Here is a 19,894-nt window from a genome sequence, read left to right on the forward strand (position 1 = left end):
TTTCCCTTGAACTCTGTGATCCACCCAGACCAACTCTGGAACATGCTTACTGCCTCTTTACCTGGCTGACTTCTACTCATCCTTTTTTTAAAAAATTTATTTATTTTTGGCTGCATTGGGTCTTTGTGCACGGGCTTTGGGAGCTACTCCTCGTTGCGGTGCGTGGGCTTCTCATTGCGGTGGCTTCTCTTGTTGCGGAGAGCAGGCTCAGTAGTTGTGGCACACAGGCTCAGTAGTTGTGGCTCACGGGCTCTAGAGCGCAGGATCAGTAGTTGTGGCACACGGGCTTAGTTGCTCTGCGGCATGTGGGATCTTCCCGAACGAGGGCTCAAACCCGTGTCCCCTGCATTGGCAGGCAGATTCTTAACCACTGCGCCACCAGGGAAGCCCCTACTCATCCTTTAGGCCATAGCTGAGGCCTCTAGGAAGCCTTCCCTCACCTCCCCTCCAGTTAGCACACTGTACAGCCGTTGACCATTGGCATACTGTAATTCCTTTCTAGACTGTCAACTCCATGAAGGCATTGCTTTCTGATTTAACACCAATGCATAAAGCTTAGTCCATTGCAGGCATACGGAAAAAAAAAAGTTGAATAAACAAAAAGTCCTCCTTACCTACAAGGGGCCTAAATCTATCTCAGTGGATCTGGCACAAAGCTGACACAGAAAAAGAGCCTCACCCCCAGAGCTTACTTCACTGCAATCAGTTCAACTATGACAAAGCATCAGAAAGCAGGTTTGCTTTTCTGAAAGCTCCCTCCACTGGCTTCCTACCAGCCACTATGTTAGACGACTCTTCAGCAACAGGACTCTCTCCTCAATACAGTCCAAACCATCTCTGTCCACACTAACTTGGAAACAGAACCCAATGACACATGAAATGTATTCAAATCCAGGAAAACAGAAAACCCGTCTTAAAAAAAAACCAAACAAACAAACTTGATTCTGGTCTGGCACCAAACACCAAGGCAGAAAACCATAACTTTCAGGCCTGTGACCAAATCTGACCCTTTCAGAAGCAGAGCACACAGTGAAAATGAAAGATGACGCAGCCCAGCACTCACCTGCCCAGTCTCATATTTTCCGTTCTGTTTTGGCACCTCAAACACACCAACTGTCTCCAAAACTTTGCCCTCTGGTCGGTTTCTGATTAGGAAGGAAAAGAACAAGCAACTGAACGGCTAAGAAGTGAAGGGTACTAATCCATCAGTAAAAGCTACTAGGATACTGAGGGGCCAGGGCAATGACAGCAGAGAAGGGTAGCAGCAGTGGGGCCAGCTGAAGCAGGTAAGGGTCCTGGCAAGCCACCACTCCACAGAGATTCTGCCTTTCCTCCTTTGAGGTCGAGCCACAGATGCCTCCATAAGATCTGACTGCTCCCAGATCACTTTCTTCTCTCTTGACTCTCAGCATTCCTCATATCATGCCCTCAGACCCTGCTTAATTGTATCCCTTGCCTCCATTCCTTCCCTGACCCACCCTCCTGAACTCCCACAGCATTTTAACTGCCCTTTCCACCTTGCATTTCAGTTATTTGTGTCCCTGTCTTATCTCCATTAGAGACTGCAAGTTCTTTGGGAGCAATGCCTGTGTCTGATTAGCCTGTGCTCCCTCAAAACCTGGTGTATAAACGGTGCTCAAAAAATACTTATTTTGTGTTGTAATTCCATGTCCATCTCCCCCTCTAAACTGCAGTCCTCACCCCTGTACTACACCTAGTATTATTCTCTCAATCTAGTTTTTGTTCAGATTTAATCAGTTTTCACAGGAGCCTTAAATTGGAAATAGCTATCATCTCTCCCCAGTGTCCGTGTCGAATCTCACCCACTAAAAGGTCAGCTCTTACAGTGGTCTCTCCGGACAGGGCTGCTCTTTCTAGGGGTCCTTCAAAGCACTGTTTTCTTACTATTTTGGAGATGTGAACTTTATGCTTCCTGCCACTTGATTCACCCGCCCCAATTTGATCTGCCTGGCCCATCCCTAGAGACACTGCTCACACCATCCCCATGGCCTCAAACCCCATTCCCCAAGTCACATAAAGAGAAAGTGTGTCCCCAAGGTCACATTGAAACCTGGGACCCACGCAGGGCGCAGATTCGGGTCCTGTTTCCCACTTCTAGCATCTTTCTGTGAGAGGTCTTGGCCCAGTCACGGGCTGGGGGAAAGCCCTAGGACTTAATTAAAGGGCTGCCCACTAACAGCGGCGCTCGGATTCCCACATTCTGGGAAGTAAGATTCGCTCCGGGAGGGTTACTAGTTCCCCCTCAGAGCCAGCCCTGCACAACCCAGGGCTCTGGGCCGCGCTCCCTTGTCCGCTCCTGGAACGCGTAGCGGGCAGCGCAGTCGGCTCCCGGCCAGAACCCTCTCCCGGGTCGAACTCCAATCACCCCCAGCCGGCCGGCCGGGTCCCCTGGCCTCCCCTCTAGCCCGGGACACGCTCCCTGGGCTCCGGGCTCGGCCCCCGTGCTTCGTCCCTCACCGGGACGAGAGGTGCCTCCGCGTCGTCGTGGTCGCCACTGGTGGGAAGGTCCCAGCTCCACCCGCCGCACAGAGCGGCCTCGGCCCTCGGGCCCCGGTCAGCGACCGGGACCACCAGCGACTGCCCACGGTCAGGGCCCGCCGGGCCACACAACCCGCCATGTCCCGCCCGAGTACCCGCTGGGCTGCTGACACAGGACCCGACCCGCCGCCGGGCGGCGTTCCGCCCCCGCCCCACACTGCCCCGCGCCACTTCCACGCCCCCTTGGCCCTCTGCCCCGCCCCGCGAGCGTCGCGCTCCTTCCGGCACAGGCGGACGGAAGTCCCGGCCCGGGGTCACCTGACCTTAAAGTCGGCTAATCATGGCGTCTTCCTTGTTGGTTGGCGAGCGTCTTGTACGCGCTTTGGGCCCCGGCGGGGAGCTGGAGCCAGAGCAGCTGCCCGGGAAGCTGCGGGAAGAACTTGAGGCCGTGCTAGAGAAGAAGCACAAGGGCGGCGATCGTCCGGCTGGCCCCGCTCGCCTGGTGTCTTTCCGCCTGATCCGGGACCTGCATCAGTACCTGAGAGAAAGGGGTGAGCCCCGGTCTCCAGTCCAGAGTCGCCTCCTTTTTTCCAGAGTTTAGTCTCTCCTGAGGTCTTTTTTCCTACCTCTAGCATTTTTATGAGGGATGTATCTGTTGCGGAACCAGACTTGCGGCTTGCCTTCCTCCCGGCAAAGCCAAAAATCTACTGAGGCAGGGTTGTGGTGAAGGAAAGTACAGTGTTCAGTGCAGGGTGCCAAGCAAGGGAGTGGGAGACAAGCCTCAGGTCCATTTCAGCTTGGTCTTTGAGTTAAGGGGTTTTCGTTTAAGGGAGAAGAACAAAGAGACTGGGAATAATCACTGTCATGTGACATTTCCCAATTGTCGAGTCAGGATGTCTCTGATTTAGGATTCTCAGGCCAGGTGGTCCATGGCTCCGGCGTCTGTTAGCTTACCTTGCCCTGGAGAAACAACCTGAGTTTGCAGGTTTATGATGATATCTATAACAGCACTTTTAGTACATTAAAGATGTTATCAGCAATAGCAGTTTTAGTCATCTGACTCTGGTTCATTAGTATTGTTAGCAAAGGATTGAGGTTCGAGGGGACAAGAAAGGGAATAAAGTTTTGGATCGAGAGATTAATTATAAACTCATTAAGGGAACTCAGTTTTAGGGGGACTGGGATTCAAATCCATCACTCCTTCACCCATGGAATGATCGTCTGGCCAGCCCAAGAGTCACCTCATAAACCCTGGGGAGCCCACTCCCTTCATAATTTCCATGGGACTTCTTCGTGGATGACAAAATTTACTTGTGCAGTTTCTGTTCTCTTGAGTCTCCTCTTTACTTCCAGGCCCACTTAGGCCCACCTGGCCCTTGAGGAAGTCCAAGTTCTAACCCAATACCACTGCACAGGTTCAGTTTCTTTCTTTTAAGCCACACTAAAAAACAACTTAGCATAGTGAGCTTGCCCTGTTTGGGAATCTGGATTTCTTAGCAAGAGTGCCAAATCTCATGGTTTTTTTGTTTATTTGTTTTGTTTCGTTTTGGCTGCGCCGCTCAGCTTGTGGGATCTTAGCTCCCCAACCAGGGATTGAACCCGGGCCCTCAGCAGTGAAAGTGTGGAGTCCTAACCACTGGACCACCAGGGAATTCCCTAATGGGATTTTGTTTTTGTTTTTGTTTTTAGATATAGGATGATGGAAAAGTGTGTTGAAAGATCTGAACGGGGAGTAGCATCTGAGTTCTAGTCCTAACTCTGCTATTAACTCTTCTTGGAGAAGTCATTTCTCTTCCTTGGGCCTCAGTTCCCTGAACATGTAAAGGGGGGCAGTAGGACTAACTGACATGTGAGGTCTTTTGCCGGAATTAACAGCCTACCCAGAAGTGTGAAGGGTAGATTCTTCAATTATTGGAACTAAAAAGGACCTTAGAGATCATCTAGTACAGTGTCCTGTGAGTATTTGCCACCACTATGCCTTAAACGTATTTAGGGCAAGTTCTGTTGTGGCCACAGAAATTACCTAACTTAAAGGCAAATATAAATGGCTTACATGTTATTGGCTGTGACATTGGTAGGGTAATTGAGAGCCAAAAATTAAAGTCAGTATGTAGCACTAGGAGATACTTACGTGGGATTGTCCTAGTTTCTTCCCAGTTGAAAATGATCCTGGAGATGAATTGGTATAGGCATGGCCATGTTTTATTTTGGTAGAAAGAACTGAAGAGCTAGACCCTTCTCTGATGTTAATCCTTCAACCTCAGCTCTATGCATCATTATGTTTGTGGAAATCTTTTCTTCCTAGGTTCCACACTATACCTTCATGAGCTCCTAGAAGGCAGTGAAATCTATCTCCCAGAGGTTGTGAAGCCTCCTCGGGTATGTAAGGGATATATTTGTGAGAGTGGGTGTTGGTTGAGTTGGGTTTACTCATGATACATCCAAATTTATGAATCAACATTTGGGCTCAAAAATTTGTCTTTTAAATCCTTGAATGCTGGGGTGGGGGAACCAGATATTGTCCTCCTAGTCTGACAGCTTGGAAAACTGGAATTAAAAAAAAAAAAATTTCCAAAGCACTGGAGGCAGAACTGGTACTTGGGTCTTCTTAGTACTTTGTCCCCTGAAACTAGTGATTGTGACATGCTTTCTAGCAAGCTGGGAGTATCATTCTTCTCATTTGCTTTTTCTGCCTCAGAACCCAGAGCTAGTTGCTCGTCTGGAGAAGATTAAGATACATCTGGCCAATGAGGAGTATAAGCGGATCACCCGCAATGTCACCTGTCAGGTAAAGGGCCCGCTCTTCAATACATGGACTGTGTAGCCCCTGAAAGCAGGGCCCTGCTCTGGGAAGAGGTACAAATGAAAGAAGCAACATGGAAACTTTGTTTGTATACTGTTAAGGAACTGTAGAAGCTCTGGGCTGTGTCCAAGCCAAGTACAATTCCCAACTCATTTACTGAGACTCTGGGCTCATATGGTGACTGAATTTTAAAGGTTGTAGAGGGTGGGGATGAGCCTGGAGCCATTCTTCTGACATGGCTCCATCCTATTCTCTGTATGCTCCTGCCCCAGAGCGGGAGACGGGTACATGGGTACTGGGAACCTATGTCTCTTCTCTGAAATGCTTGACCTGTGGTCCAGAGAAGAATCCAACTGGTCCCAGACAAAATCCATGGAGAAGGCAGAACTAACGTGTTGGGTAATAAAGAGGGCTGAGCCCAGACTGACAAATGAATACTTGCTGGGCTGCCTCTGAGCTGCTTCCATTCTGAAATCCTTTGCCTTTTCTTTTTCCCAGGATTCAAGGCATGGTGGAACCCTCAGTGACCTGGGAAAGCAAGGTGAGATACTAGGAAATCAGGCTGCTAAAGCCTGTCCCTGGGACCGGTCAGTCATGGCCCTGCTTCCCACTCCAGTGCTCTGGGTTTAAGCCTGAGCTATTCAGGCTTGCTGTTGGAGGGAAACCCAGCTGAGGCGGGAGGCAGCCATGAGATAAAAGGGCCTCTTGGAGGATGCTGACCTAACGGTTTCTTCCCTGGGCTCCTCCCCAAAGTGAGGTCAGTGAAGGCTCTGGTCATCACCATCTTTAACTTCATTGTCACGGTGGCAGCTGCCTTCGTCTGCACTTACCTTGGAAGCCAGTATATCTTCACAGAAATGACCTCGGTGAGTAGGTATTGGTCAGGGCAGGGTGCCCCAGGTGGGAGTGTTAGTGGGAAAGGGAGGACGTATGTGAAAACGCCTTGAACAGGTTAGGTATTTATGTGATAAACAAGGGGGACATTAGATCTATCCAGCAGTCATAGGGGTAGGTAATAACCTCAAGAGAATCCAGATTCTCTTTTCTTCCCTTCCCCCAACTTATGGGCTGGGTTGAGGTCCTCTCCATCCTTATTAGGTGCTAGAGCTGGAAGCTGGCCTGCATCCCCTAAGCCTGGTTCTCTCACTTCCCAGCAGGTACTGGCAGCATTGATCGTGGCCTCTGTGGTGGGTCTGGCTGAGCTGTACATCATGGTGCGGGTGATGGAAGGTGAGCTGGGAGAGCTGTAACCACGCTTCATCATCAAAGTCTGGAGACTCCAGGCTCCCAGCTGCCAATCACTGATTCTCAGTCAACCCATCAGGCTCTTTGTACTCAGCTCCGGTTAGTCAGAGGGCCGAGCCAAGACCACCTGCTGTTCCTGCAGGGAGCCCCATCCTCTGTCAATTTACAGAGTGGGCAGTAGAGGAGACTCAGACAACGACTGGAAAGAACTGGTCTATCTGTACATTCTCCTGAACCCGGTGCCCATCTGCCATCTACAGTCCATTCTGGGCATTGCTGGGGCTGGGTTTTTTTTCTTCCATTGGAAGTAAAGAGAATCCAGGCCTTTCCAGAAGTAGACCATACTGCCTTGAACTTGCCCAGGTGCAGAAATCAGTGGTCATCCTTGCTCCACACATCTTGATGCAGACCTGTAATTTAGATCAGAAGACTCCAAGAAAGCAGAAGGGATTCCCTTTCTTCAGTTTGTGCTGGAAGAGGAACCAATTAGAGGACATCAGATAAGAGGAAGCCGGGTGGTACGGGATGGTGGAATCAGAAGCAAGGCAGCTACGTTTTTGGAATCTTCGTTTCTGTCTTCATCTTCTTCCTTCTGCTTGCCTTGCTCAGATTTTCTATATGCTTCCGCCTGTCTCCACCACTCACCAGCCCTCCTTAAACCTCCCACCTTCCTCTCACCCTTTGCTCTGCTTCCAAAAATGAAAACAGTTCAGATGGCAAAACAGTATGTTTGCTTTTAATTGCAAAACCCCTTGTGCTTGTTTGTATTTGTGGGGAGCGTATGCCTACTGTGAATTGTCTCAACTAATAAAGGGAGACATTCTTGGTAGACAGGGGACTATTTTCAGATTTAACTACATGTATAATTATATAAATATGAGTATACACTTTATAATATATATGATATGTGTACATATTGTTATACATAAGCCTAATGTAGGTTATTTTATGTGGATTCTTAAACATGTTTGGGTAGGTTAAAAACAATAGTATGTAAAAGTTCACAGTTGACTAATTGTTTTACATGATTGCTTTTTGTCTTCACAACAATCCTGGAGGTTGGAAAAGGAAGTGGTTTTAGGCCCCTTTTCCAGAAGGCAAAACTGAGGCTGAGAGAGGTCAAATGATCTACTTTGGTCCTTCCTCTGTTAAATGGAGCCAAAGACTCCTAGGTTGTCCTGAAGTCTCTATGTAATGTTAAACTTCTAAGAACTTAGATTAGTGGTGTATTGATAGAATCTGTATAAGACATTTAGAAATTATAGCAGCATTATTATTTATCCAATAAATATTTATTGTATCCAGTGTATTTTTATTTCAAATCTCACGACAACACAAAAGCCCATAGATTTCCATAGTTGTGAGAATTGGTCAGGGTCTGCTCCTAATGGTGGATGCTGTCTTTCCGTTTGTTCAGTGTATGAGCTCCCATGGTCTTCTTTTTTCCCAGGACACTATTCTGTTCTTAGAAATTATACACTCATTGGCTCAGTAGATGTTTCCTCTACGATATTGCCAATTTCTTGAATTATAGCAAGAAATTCTGCATGAGAGAGAGGGAGGGCTTAGGCCCTTGTGCTACACCTCAGATAACTTTGTTGAGAAATCTTAGGATTTCTGTTGTTGATTGGAAGAAATGTCAACCGTGAGAAAAAATGCAGGTGGCGTTTTACGGTGTTTCTAGCAACCCAGACTGTTTAAGATTGAGTTAAAAAGCTACACCGAGTCACTCATTGCTCCTGATAAGCAAAACCAAGCCAGATTTTTAGAATTCTTGTAGACATCATCCCTTCTCAAGTGACTGGGTCTTGCAAATGGAAAGAGCTTTAACCTTCAGACCAATATCTATGCTATGTGCTTAAAAAATCTATTTGAATTATTTGCTTTGGTCTGTATTCCATTCTCCACCTTTGACAATGAATATCTCTGGGGTATTGGGGCCGAGAACAGTAAGAAAAATGAGGGAAAAAATACACAGATTTTATTCTGAAACATATAAATCAGAACAGAGAACCAGGGACTTCCCTGATGGCGCAGTGGTTAGGAATCTGCCTGCCCTGCCAATGCAGGGGACACGGGTTCAAGCCCTGGTCTGGGAAGATCCCGCATGCCACAGAGCAACTGAGCCTGTGTACCACAACTGTTGAGCCCACGTGCTGCAACTACTGAAGCCCATGTGCTTAGAGCCCGTGCTCCGCAACAAGAGAAGCCACCGCAATGAGAAGCCTGCACACCACAACGAAGAGTAGCCCCTGCTCGCCGCAACTAGAGAAAGCCGGCACGTAGCAACAAAGACCCGACACAGCCAAAAATATAAATAAATAAACAACAGAGAACCACAGAATTTTTCAATGCCACAAAAACTTAGATTAATTTTCCCAACCAAGCAATTCGCAAAGACACTACTATTCAGGAGGATCACCTGGTCTGTCCAAGGCCACAGAGCTTATTAGAGCCCAGACTAGAACCCCTGGCTCTTGGCTGTCATGTCACCACTCTCCACACTTAACACTATTCAGTCTCTTCCTAAAGTTAGAAAATTGGTCAAATGAAAGTACATATGAAGCACTAACATGGAGTGGGAACTCATTCTCACCATGTGCGTAATAATTGTTAGCTCTTTTTTTCTCTTCCTGACCTGCAGGAGTCTGAGGTTGGAGTATTCATTGTGTCTGATGCAGTTCCTAATTTTCTATATTCTCTCTCCTTTCTTTTACTTCATACTTAGGGTGCTCGAGGGAAGAGTGGAGAATACTGCCTATGCTATTGTGAAGTCACTATTAAGGTTTAGTATTAGGGAGCCTGACAACTCATGTGCCATAAGACAGACTTGGGGATTAAACTGATCATCACTTTGTCCTTTGGCTTTAGTCAGTAATATAGAACCATCCCCCATTTCAACTCTTCTTAGAGAAAACATTTCACACACTGACCTAAAGATAGCTGGACAGTTCTGATGATCTACATCAGGGATCAGCAAAAAGAGGTATTTAAAAAATATGTAGGGGGCTTCAGTGGTTGGGAGTCCGCCTGCCGATGCAGGGGACATGGGTTCTTGCCCCGGTCCGGGAAGATCCCACATGCTGCGGAGCGGCTGGGCCCCTGAGCCACGGCTGCTGAGCCTGCGTGTCCGGAGCCTGTGCTCCGCAACGGGCGAGGCCACAACAGTGAGAGGCCCGCTTTCCGCAAAACAAAAAAGAAAAAAGTAGGGACTTCCCTTCTGGCACAGTGGTTGGGAGTCTGCCTGCCAGTGCGGGGGACACGGGTTCGGGGCCTGGTCCCGGGGGATCCGACGTGCCACGGAGCGGCCATGCCCATGCGCCACAACTACTGAGCCCGCATGCCTGGAGCCCGTGCTCTGCAACAGGACACCGCAGTGAGAGGCCCGCGCACTTCGGCGAGGAGTGGCCCCCCGCTTGCCGCAGTTAGAGAGGGCCCACGCATAGCAACGAAGACCCAAGGCAGCCAAAAATAAATAAATAAAAAATAAATCAATTTATAAAAAAATAAGTATCTAAAAAAAGCATACCGGGCTTCCCTGGTGGCGCAGTTGTTGAGAGTCCGCCTGCCGATGCAGGGGACACGGGTTCGTGCCCCGGTCCGGGAAGATCCCACATGCCGCGGAGCGGCTGGGCCCGTGAGCCATGGCCGCTGAGCCTGCGCGTCCGGAGCCTGTGCTCCGCAACGGGAGAGGCCACAACAGTGAGAGGCCCGCGTACTGCAAAAAAAAAAAATAAATAAAAAAAAATAAAAAAAATAAAAAATAAAATAAAATTTAAAAAGCATACCAACAACGCTTTTAGAAAGCAATTTATCTCAGCCATAAAAAAGAATGAAATAATGCCATTTGCAGCAACATGGATGGACCTAGAGATTATCATACTGAGTGAAGTAAGTTAGAGAAAGATATCATATAATATCACTTATATGTGGAATCTAAAAAAATGATACAAATGAATTTATTTACAAAACAGAAACAGATTCCCAGGCTTAGAAAACAAACTTATGGTTACCAAAGGGGAAAGAGTTGGGGGAGGGATAAATTAGGAGGTTGGGATTAACATATACACACTTCTATATATAAAATAGATAAATCAACAAGGACTTACTGTGTACCACAGGGGACTATACTCAATATCTTGTAATAACCTATAATGGAAAATAATCTGAAAAAGATTAGATATATCTATATGTATAACTGAATCACTTTGCTGTACACCTGAAACTAACACAACATTGTAAATCAACTATATTCCAGTATAAAATTTAAAAAAAATTTTAAAGCACCAAAACCAAATAAAGTTCAATAGGATCCCCCTAAAAAATAAATAAAAATAAAAGCTACCCACACAAAAAAGTGATTTATCAGTATCTGTAAGTGACGTTTGTAGTACATGCCAGTGTCCATCTCAGAGTTATGTCTAATAATAAAATTCTATATTGGAGGGAATTCCCTGGCAGTCCAGTGGTTAGGACTCTGCATTTCCATTGCAGGGAGCATGGATTTGATCCTTGGTTGGGGAACTAAGATCTTGCAAGCCGCGTGGTGCAGCCCCCCCCAACAAAAAGGGGAAGATGAAATTTGGTAATTTATCACCTCCAGGGTGAGAAGGGTGAGAGGCATTGAACTAGGCAGACATGAGCCTTCACTTCACAGGCAACATGGAGACATCATGGTTAGGACTTGGTGCTCCTTGGGGCTGGGTTCAATCCCTGGTTGGGGAACTAATATCTTGCAAGCTGAGCGGTGCGGCCAAAAAAAAAAAATTCTATATTGGATTCAACTTAAAAATCAGCAGTAAGATTATAGTAATAAATGCATTTTAAAATAAAAATTATTATACAAAGATATTATTGTGCAAAATAAGTTGTTATACAACCCTGAAACATGAGAGGGAAAAAAAAGCTTACACTGAAGCTTTGTGGAGAGTCATGGCTGTACTTACCTGTGCTAAACTCCGTGGGCCGGGGTGCCCACATATCCTCAAGTTTTCACAGCCTCCATGTACCTGGATTCAGGTTGGAAGACTTCCAAATTTTAGATAAAGAGCAGGCCTTCTTTTTTTCGCCAGTTTGTGGGACCTTAGTTCCCCGACCAGGGATCGAACCTGGGTCCACAGCAGTGAAAGTGCCAAGTCCTGACCACTGGACTGCCAGGGAATTCCCATGGAGCAGGGCTTCTTAAATAGCTTCTGACCCAGGGCATCTTCTCAGGATGCCATGGGAGTCAATTCCCCACACACTCCTCTTTCTTGGGACGGCATCCTTACCTGATCCCAGCCCCCTACTCACAAGCCAATAGTTTTCTGTGGCATTAACATAAGAGCTCCTTTATGGGCTGACTTCTGAGACTAAAGCAGTCAAAGCCTTAGTGCCTGCTGAGGCAATGGCCATGGTGCAGGTGGCCTCCATCTGCAAGGGCAGAATGAGAAATAGGAATCAGGTGACCTGCCCTCTAGTTCTCATCCCAGAGAAGGGAACTCTGCTCTCAGCCCCAGCCACTCCCTCTGTCTCACTATACCATGCTTTCTCCAGTGCAGTCTGGGTCCAGGGCTTCCCAGGGAGAAAGGGGAGTCCTTGGCAGGAGGCCAGAGGAGCGAGAAGTTTGGGACCTTCCCAGTGAGCGGGAACTAGCGTGTGTTGAGAGCTTTTACAACGTGTCACGCACCACGTGAAGCCCTTCACCTACATTACTGCTTCTCGTTCCCAAAACAGAGAGGAGATGAATATTATCATCCCCATTTTTCGGGTTCATAGACTTTTGCAGAGTTCCAAGACTACATAGCAGCCAGGATTTGAATCCAGCACAGACCAACTGCAGATCCCAAGATTTTCTTTCTGAGGCAGAGCAGCTCCAGGAGTGGAGGCAGCTGGAGTGTCCTGGAACAAGTGGGACCGGGAGCAGGGGATGCAGCTGAGGCTCCCATCTCTCCAGGGTCTGTCAGCCAGAGCCCTAAACCCTTCGACTAACTCCCCCTCTAACCAATCCCAACAGAAGCCTGAGTAATACCTCCCACCCAGAATCTGCGGGGAACCTGGCCCTATTTAGGGATTAGGTGATGGAGATAAATTTCAAAAGCAAACGTCCCCCGTCGTCCCAATTCATTTGCAGCACACAACAATCCAGATTAAGGTACAGAGTTTGGGTTTTATTTGGAGATTAGTTGGTATTACAGATGACAGTGATATCAAAACCCAATGCTGCCACACGCACCACACCCACCCCATCCCGAATCTGTCAGGTTGTCTCTGCAGCCCCAGGTCAGAGGGCAGCCAATCTGATATTTGTGAAAATTAAATAAACGTAAGCCCTGCTTTCCTATTTCTACTTTATTACTTTAATATCACTCCCTCTTCAGATCCATGGTTGTGATTAATTCATCCAGGTGGCAGGAGGACAGGAGAGGGGGCCCTGAACTGTAAAAGGATTGATCCCTGCAGAGTCTAAAATTAGGATCGGCACTCTCCTAGCTCACTTGACAGTCAGTTAGGTCGTGGCCTGAAGGGCCCTTGGGTGAGGGGCAGCTGCCCATTCTCCTTTAGAGGGAGGACATGTTGCCAGCTGGCATGAGAAGAACTGGGGACCAGGCCTGGCAGGAGAAGTGGGAAACATGGGCTCCTACCTCATCCCTCTGCAGGCACCTCCTGCCAAGATGATGGGCAGGTGTCCCTGGAGGGGCAGGGTGCTGGGTAGCAGAAGCCAGGCCCTTGTCACTCCATAGCACCCGCATCTAGGCTGGCCTGGAGGACAGTGGAAGAGAGGGATCCCTGGGCTAAACTTTCTTCCCATAAGAGAACTCCCTTGTGTAAAAGGAGAGGGCAGGGGATCCACTTCTGGTGTGTTCAGTCTTAAGGGGCAGGATGGGCTACAGGAGCCAGAGGGAGGGACTTACAAGTTCTAGACCTAGATTAGGAGTGGTCCAGGTTGGTGACAATTGCCGAGGCATAGATGAGGTCAGACAGGCTGCCCAGTGAGGTCTGGGGAGCAGCTCGCTCTGAAGAGACGTGGACCCCTGAAGCCCCAGCCGGTCCCCATGGGGCCGTAGCTTTAGCCCCTACCCAGCCCTGCCCTGAACCCAAGCCAGGAGCTGGACAGGAGGCATGTCGACACACAGAGGCACACTGAGCTGTGCTGTTGGAGGGTGGAGGCTGGCCAAGGGTGCGGGGCTCCCAGGACTGCTGGATGGTGTCCGGAAGAGAAGGGGATCTCTGGGGAGGCTCGGGCCTGGGACTTAGGCCTCCTGGCTTCCTATTCTTGATTCTCTTGGCTCTGCGGTTCTGGAACCACACCTGGTAAGGAAAGAAGGAGTCTCTTCTGGTGCCAGCATCCCCTCCCCCCAGGTACAGGGAAAGCAGAACCTGGAGGCAGGATATCCAGAGAGAAGGGACTGTGAGTCAAGCTTAGAAATCTGCTGTGTGAGAGCACCCCGACCCTGAGGTGGGGGGGGGGGCACAGCTCACCTGTATCTTGGCCTCAGGAAGGCAGGTGACCCGGGCCAGGTGCTCACGGGTGCCGATGTCGGGGTAAGGCCGTGCTGCAAACACCCGCTCCAACTCCAGCAGCTGCCCTCTGCTGAAGGTAGTCCTCTTTCTCCGGTGGGGACCCAACCCACTGGCATGGCCTGCAGGCCAGGATGGGGGCCAAGTCAGGACTCCTTGCAAGAGCCTCCACTGCAGCATCAAAGCCAACAGACCCTGAAGCCCCTACTCCCCACCCCTCTTCAACCTTCCCCGTCATACCTTTCCCACATCCTCGCCCTGCCCACCCTTTCCCCACCAGATCACCTGCAGGGGACGCGTCCACTGGACTGGCCATGGGGCCGGCACAGTTAGGAGCCCGATGGCCATGCCAAGGCTGTGCCCACACCGCTCCCCTCCACGTGGAGTTTTATCCTGCTCAGAAGGCTGGCCCCGCCTCCAGGAGGCGGGAGGTTTAGCGTCCAGCTCGAGGAGGGCTGAGAAACCCCGGAGGAAAAGGGGGCTTGCGGGGGTATGGGTGGGGCAACCCTGTTCCTCTGGGGCTTCACAAAAGAAGCTGGCCCCAGCCCCCCTCCTCAAAGCTCAAACTCTGGCAGTCTGTGTGTGAAGTCCTGTACTTTGTGAAAATCCTCCCAGGGCTCCATCCAGGAAGCCAACGAGATCCCTCTCTAGATGCTCCTCCTGGGGCTCTGGTGCTGGCTGCCTTGGAGGACAGTGGGTGGGGTCCTAGCCCCCAACTGAGGAGGGGGCTGGGGAGGCTGGACAGGATGAGAAGCTGGACAGCAGATGAGCGGCAGCCACCCTCCCCTCAGCAGGGCTGGGAGCAGATGTCGCCACTAGATCACCCTCAGTTCTGCTTCAGAGCTTTGCATGCACCTAGCCCTTTGTCCCTGGCCCTTCAAGAGCCCAGATGGACTTCCTACAGTCCAGGAACTTGGAACCAGAGGAGGCTCCACAAGTACATTTGAGGGGTTTTGAGAAAGATGTTTGTTTTTACAGTGTACTCATCATTTGGAAGTCTTCTGGGCCACTTTTCTAAGAGAAATAGGTGCATTTGAATTTCCTTTCAGTTCCTGCCCTTCCTGTCTCTCCTGCCTCAGTGCTCTGCACCCCAGACCCAAGACAGAGACCTCAAAGGCCCATTATCATAGGGATAGGTTTGGGGGAGCACAGTGACCGCTTCCCCAGGGATCCAAGGGTCTGAGCTAACAGCATTTCAGGTCCAGGATGGGCAGAAAAGCTGAGCTGGAACCCACCACCTCCTGCCCCCCTGCCCCTTCCAAGACCATAGTCAATGACAAGGGGCAAAACAAACCCAGGGCTGGGTGGGGTAGCTTGGTGACTCCTGTCATCCTTAGAGGGGTCCAAGCTCCTGCTTAGCTGCTGGTGGGTTGCTGGGGGCTGCTCCGTGTGCGAGGAAGGCCTGCTCTCATGAGGCTCTCCCAACCCACAGCTTTTCTGTCTCATGGAGAGGGCCTGAGCCCAACACAGGGTGGACACAAAGAAGGATCTTCTCTGTCCCCTCCCCCAAGTCACCCCGACTGCCCAAGGTCCCCTCCTTTACCCAGGCAGATCCCTGCCTCCTGCCTGTCCACCCCAGTCAGGACAGTAGTCTTAAACTCAGGGCCAAGGGATCTTTATTGAGCTGGGAGGAGGATGTTGGAGGAGGGAGCAGCAGAGGCCCAGCTGTTTGGAGTCGGACTCCTACTCGTGGGCAGGGACTGGGCAGCCCAGCCAGTACTGGGCGATGGAGCGTGGGTAGGGAGGGATCACATCATCCACTCGCCGCGTGCGAAGGTTCACTCGGTAGTACTTGTCTGGAAGAGAGGTTGGGAGAGGGTGCATGAGCCCCTGCCTGGCCCTGCCCATCCTGCCCTGAGAAGACCTGAGTCTCTCCTGGAAGGGTAAGTGAACATCCGCAACGCACCAGAGGACTCCCGGCCTGGCATTTTGGAGTCACCACTCAAGGGCTGTGTTCAGCCCATGGGGACCAGGGACAGCAGGGATGACCCGGCTAGACCAGCTACAGGGCTGGCGAGTGCTCCCACCTCCTGAGAAGAAGTAGACGCTCTGGGTGGGCTCACAGCTGGCAGGCACAAGCCAGTCCATCTCGTAGTTATCATAGTTATAGTCTCCCAGGCCCATCTCCTCACTGGAGAACCAGGACAGCCAGGTGGAGCGAGATTGCCGGTAGGGGTTCTGGCTGCGTCTGCGGCCGCGGCCACGGCCACGGCGTGAGCGGTAGCGTTTACGATTGCGACGCACAGACTTGGTCATCTTGGTCCGAGAGGAGCGGGGAGCTGAGCCTGAGATGTAGATGCGGCCAGCCATGGCCGCATCCACTTGTCCAGGCAAACCAAGCCAGTCCCGGCTGATGAACCTGGGCTTTCCAGCACCACCTGTGGCAAGAAAGTGGTTAATGGGGAGCCCTGGAGGTCAAGGATGGGCTATGCCTTGTCCAAGGACACACAGCAAGTTAATGGCAGAGCCCAGCATCCCAGCCTTCCGACTACCTGTTCAATACGCTTTCCCCTGGCCTCCCTCCACCATATCCCTCCCCGGTTGCCTCAGCTACAGCTCCTCCTTCTGCTGGCTGTGCCCTTGGCTGTGCTAGGCAAAGTCCAAGGTGTGGGGTCCGGGTGGAGGCAAGCCTCCCCTACAAAGGTCAACAGAAGCAAAGTCTGGCCTGAGCAAACAGCTTTTGACCGATAGATGCACAGTCACAGCCCCTCAGGCCAGCTCAGCCCTACCTCTACCCTGGGGGATCCCAGCCCTCTGGATGGGGAAGGAAGACTTGCCCTCCCTCTGTACCAGAGGAACTGCCCCAGAAGAGAAGTCTGAAGATGTCCTCCCAGCTGTCCCGCTGCATCAGAGCAAAGTGTTCAAACACGGCCGACTGGGAGCTGCCTTCGCACTCCTCTTGGCTGGGCTGCTGCTGGAACTCGTACTCCCAGTACAGTTTCCCTGGGGAAGGGTGGCCATGAGCAAGGCTGGAAAGCCCAGAGGCTGCGGAAGTTAGGAGCTCCTGGCAAGGGGGTTGGGGATAATCTGAGGCCTGTCGCCAGTGAAGTTTAAAGACCAAGACTGCTGCAGCGCGTGCGCACCCTCCCTCCCACCTCCCGAGTACCCTTGAAGAAATAGACCCGCTCCCGGCCACTGTAGCTATGAGCGGGGAGGGCCAAGGCTGCGTCCACGTTGTCCGGAATGCCCCTGAAGCCTTCAGAGATGTTGCGGGGGAAATCGGGGTCCAGGACACCATCCTCAAAGCGCCAGTACTGACTACCCTAAGGGGTCGGGAAGGAGAAGACGGTGAGGAGGCGGTTGGCTGTGCGCAGAGGCAGAGTCCCCGCCCAAGGCGGCAGCCCCAGTTCCAGGCTTGTCACCCAGGACCTGGAGCCTTGGGCTTCTGTGTCCTCACAGAGCCCCAGCCAGGGACCACAAGCCAGAATCCAGCCTTCTTGCCTACTTTGATCCTGGGCACAGCAGCCCTCAACCTCTGCCTAGATACGCTCGGCCCTGACCCACAGCCCCTGGGCCTGGCACCTTGAAGAGGTAGGTCTTCCCCTGACAGTTGATGCGGGTGAAGGCAGCATCAATGGGACCCTCGATGCCCCAGACATCGCGGATGAGCTTGGGGTACCCAGGCCTCACTGCCTTTTCATCCAGCTCATAGCAGTAGAGCCCTAGAGGGAGGGAGGCTGTGTGAGGGAGGATGCTCCCGGGGCAGACCCCTACCCCCATAACCTGCCCCTTGAGTCACCTCGGAAGGCAAAGAGGGAACCATTCTTGAGGTCGGTGAAGGCATCGAAGGGCTTCCCACTGCACTGCTTTTCCTCTGCTGGGGACTCAGAGATCCCTAGGATACTGGTCTCGGGCGTGACGGGCCCCACTTCAGGCTCTGAGTTCCCCTGCCCAGGTCCTGGGGCTTCTTCCTCAGGGTTCAGAACAGGTGCCTGCTCAGTAGTCTCTTCAGGCTGGGCCTGCGGGACAAAGGTCTGGGTGGGGCTCTCTGGCTGTGCCTGGATGCTGGTATTGGATCTGGTCTCCTCGCGGTAGTCGTGGAAGCTGTACTCGTCTTCTGGCAGAGTGAATACATCCCCACGAGTCACTGCAGGCAGGGAGGGTGGTAATGAGTCTCCAGCTGCCGAGGGGACCCCAGGCCCGCCCAGCCACTCTGAACGCACCTTGGGGCTTGCACTCGACCACATAGTCGGAGCAGCAGCTCTGGTAGTAAGAGCAGAGCTCGTCACACTGACACTTCCTGTCGGAGTTGAAGCCCTCAGTGCAGCGGCCCTTGCACGACTCTGTGGGGAGGGGGTATCAGTTGGCACGGCCAAGCCCAGACCACCCTTGCCCACCCTACATTGACCCAAACGGCCACCAACACCCTCCGGCACCTTGGTCAGCCAGAACAACCCACGCCAGCAGGGCCAGCATCAGAAGGGGCCTTGGGGATGCCATGGCAGGGCCTCCAGCCTCGAGCCTGGTGAGGTAGGTTCTCTGCGGTCTCTGCTCTGATGCCTGAGGAAGGGAGGGAGTGGCAAGACGAGGAGGAGGGGAACCAGAGAAGAGGAGCTGCCTTTTCTACTGCTCTGTTTGCTCAACCCCCAGCCCAGCCCCCAGTGCCCCGACCCCAGAGGCTGTTGCAGCAGAGGGTCATGTTCCTGGAACTCTGGGCCTGGGAGAGCTGTGAACAGGATCCTTACCAAGCTCAGGGGCATCTCTGAAGTGCACTAGCACAGTGAATCTGGAGGGCAGAAAGAAGTCCCACTCTGCCGCTCACGGGCTGTGGGACCTTGGCGCAAACTGCTTTACCTGCCTTAGTTCTTTTTTTTGGCAAAATGAGACTAATCATACTCGCCTCACAGGGTGTTGGGAGCTAAAGCAGACAAAATGCCCAACTCCTGGAGTAGCTCCAACTTCATTCTCCATTAGTGGTTATTGACCTGTGATCTGTTTGATCAGGCACATCCCTGGCTGGGTGGTTCACCCACCCCTTGTGTACTTAGGGCAGTGAAAGAGGGGGTAGGAGCTGGGGATATTTTTTTTATCATAAAAGAACAAAGTTTCATTTCTGGGTTCATCTCCAGGGTGCATTGATGTCCCCAAGCTGGTCTTCACAGCGCGGTAAGTTGGGTGAATATTAACCCTTTGGACTGGATGTGATTCCTGAGTCTTCCGATAATTTACTGCTGCTCAGCAGGCCACTCCCTGTCCCCACCCTCATCCTCCCCCATCGGAAACAAGTGGCCCAGTTCCCCACACTTTTAGGCTCCAGTGAGAAATAAGATCCCTCTACCTAGAAAATGCTCACTGGCACACAGCGCCTGATTTTGTGCCCACTTTCAGGGGTTCACATACCTCTGGAAGTCCTCCCACCACCTGGAGGGAGTGATCCTCAGAGATTCCGATGCTTTTTTTCTCTTCTATAATCAGAGGGGAGTGTGACTGTGGAGAAACTTCTCCATGGACCTCAGTCGGTTCAGCTGTTAAATGGGAGCAGTAATTGCTACCTCGTAGGCATGATGTAAGACTTACTTGAGAAACAGGCATAAAGTGTCTCAAGACACTATGAAAGGCATATTCGACCGTGTTGCCCTCACATCCCAGTGTCCCCAACGTAAAACCGAAGCAGTCCTTCCGCTTCCCACCTCCTTCCCCTGCAACCAGTAGAGGGGGCAGGGGACGTGACTAGGGGGAGAGGCCTGGCCAGCGTGTGGGCGTAGCTGGAGAAGACTTGGGGGTGGGGCTACGCAGGCGGCAAGGGAGGAGCCCCGCGAGACCGAGAGGCGGGGCGTCGGCTCCCTGACCACAGCTTCTCAGGGGCGGGGCTGCTGCAGAGCATCTCCGCGATCCTAGGCGACACTG

General features: G+C 51.4%; 4 protein-coding genes and 2 non-coding genes across 8 annotated transcripts in view; 1 reads left to right on the forward strand and 5 right to left on the reverse strand.

Moving 5' to 3' along the window:
* The window catches only part of POLDIP2 (DNA polymerase delta interacting protein 2), an 8,697-nt gene extending 6,005 nt beyond the window's left edge, over window positions 1–2,692 (reverse strand). The window contains exons 1-2 of one of the 2 annotated variants that reach the window (XM_007452405.1): window positions 2,479–2,692; window positions 1,064–1,145 (exon numbers count right to left, since the gene is read on the reverse strand). In XM_007452405.1, the coding sequence (XP_007452467.1) occupies window positions 1,064–1,145; window positions 2,479–2,639 (243 nt within the window). In that variant the 5' untranslated portion in view covers window positions 2,640–2,692. The remainder of the gene's footprint in view (window positions 1–1,063; window positions 1,146–2,478) is intronic. The other variant, XM_007452406.1, reaches the window with a different exon arrangement.
* Window positions 2,693–2,815: 123 nt separating this feature from the next.
* Window positions 2,816–7,851, forward strand: VMA12 (vacuolar ATPase assembly factor VMA12). Its single transcript, XM_007452410.1, has 6 exons — window positions 2,816–3,050; window positions 4,805–4,878; window positions 5,198–5,287; window positions 5,801–5,843; window positions 6,056–6,168; window positions 6,457–7,851. The coding sequence occupies exons 1-6, from the start codon at window positions 2,840–2,842 to the stop codon at window positions 6,550–6,552; spliced, it is 627 nt and encodes a 208-aa protein (XP_007452472.1). The 5' UTR covers window positions 2,816–2,839; the 3' UTR covers window positions 6,553–7,851.
* Window positions 4,078–4,150, reverse strand: TRNAE-UUC (transfer RNA glutamic acid (anticodon UUC)). Its single transcript has one exon. It is a non-coding gene; the product is annotated as a tRNA-Glu (tRNA).
* A 3,783-nt stretch (window positions 7,852–11,634) lies between the features above and the next one.
* Window positions 11,635–11,707, reverse strand: TRNAE-UUC (transfer RNA glutamic acid (anticodon UUC)). Its single transcript has one exon. It is a non-coding gene; the product is annotated as a tRNA-Glu (tRNA).
* Window positions 11,708–13,456: 1,749 nt separating this feature from the next.
* SEBOX (SEBOX homeobox) lies at window positions 13,457–14,363 on the reverse strand. The gene is made up of 3 exons (XM_007452409.1): window positions 14,333–14,363; window positions 14,009–14,169; window positions 13,457–13,837 (listed from the first exon to the last, which is right to left on the reverse strand). The coding sequence occupies exons 1-3, from the start codon at window positions 14,361–14,363 to the stop codon at window positions 13,457–13,459; spliced, it is 573 nt and encodes a 190-aa protein (XP_007452471.1).
* A 1,286-nt stretch (window positions 14,364–15,649) lies between these two features.
* VTN (vitronectin) lies at window positions 15,650–19,579 on the reverse strand. 2 transcript variants are annotated; one of them, XM_007452407.1, is made up of 9 exons: window positions 19,388–19,579; window positions 18,424–18,547; window positions 18,211–18,330; window positions 17,787–18,134; window positions 17,570–17,709; window positions 17,154–17,310; window positions 16,838–16,990; window positions 16,075–16,425; window positions 15,731–15,843 (listed from the first exon to the last, which is right to left on the reverse strand). In XM_007452407.1, exons 1-9 carry the CDS (start codon window positions 19,577–19,579, stop codon window positions 15,731–15,733), a joined length of 1,698 nt encoding a protein of 565 aa, XP_007452469.1. The 2 variants fall into 2 exon arrangements, with proteins under 2 accessions (XP_007452470.1, XP_007452469.1); XM_007452408.1 differs by lacking the exon at window positions 19,388–19,579 and having other exon boundaries at window positions 15,650–15,843; window positions 18,424–18,577.
* Between the last annotated feature and the right edge of the window lie 315 nt (window positions 19,580–19,894).

This window comes from Lipotes vexillifer, unplaced genomic scaffold (genome assembly GCF_000442215.2).
Source record: "Lipotes vexillifer unplaced genomic scaffold, Lipotes_vexillifer_v1.1 scaffold216, whole genome shotgun sequence".
NCBI classification, from domain to species: Eukaryota; Metazoa; Chordata; class Mammalia; order Artiodactyla; family Lipotidae; genus Lipotes; species Lipotes vexillifer.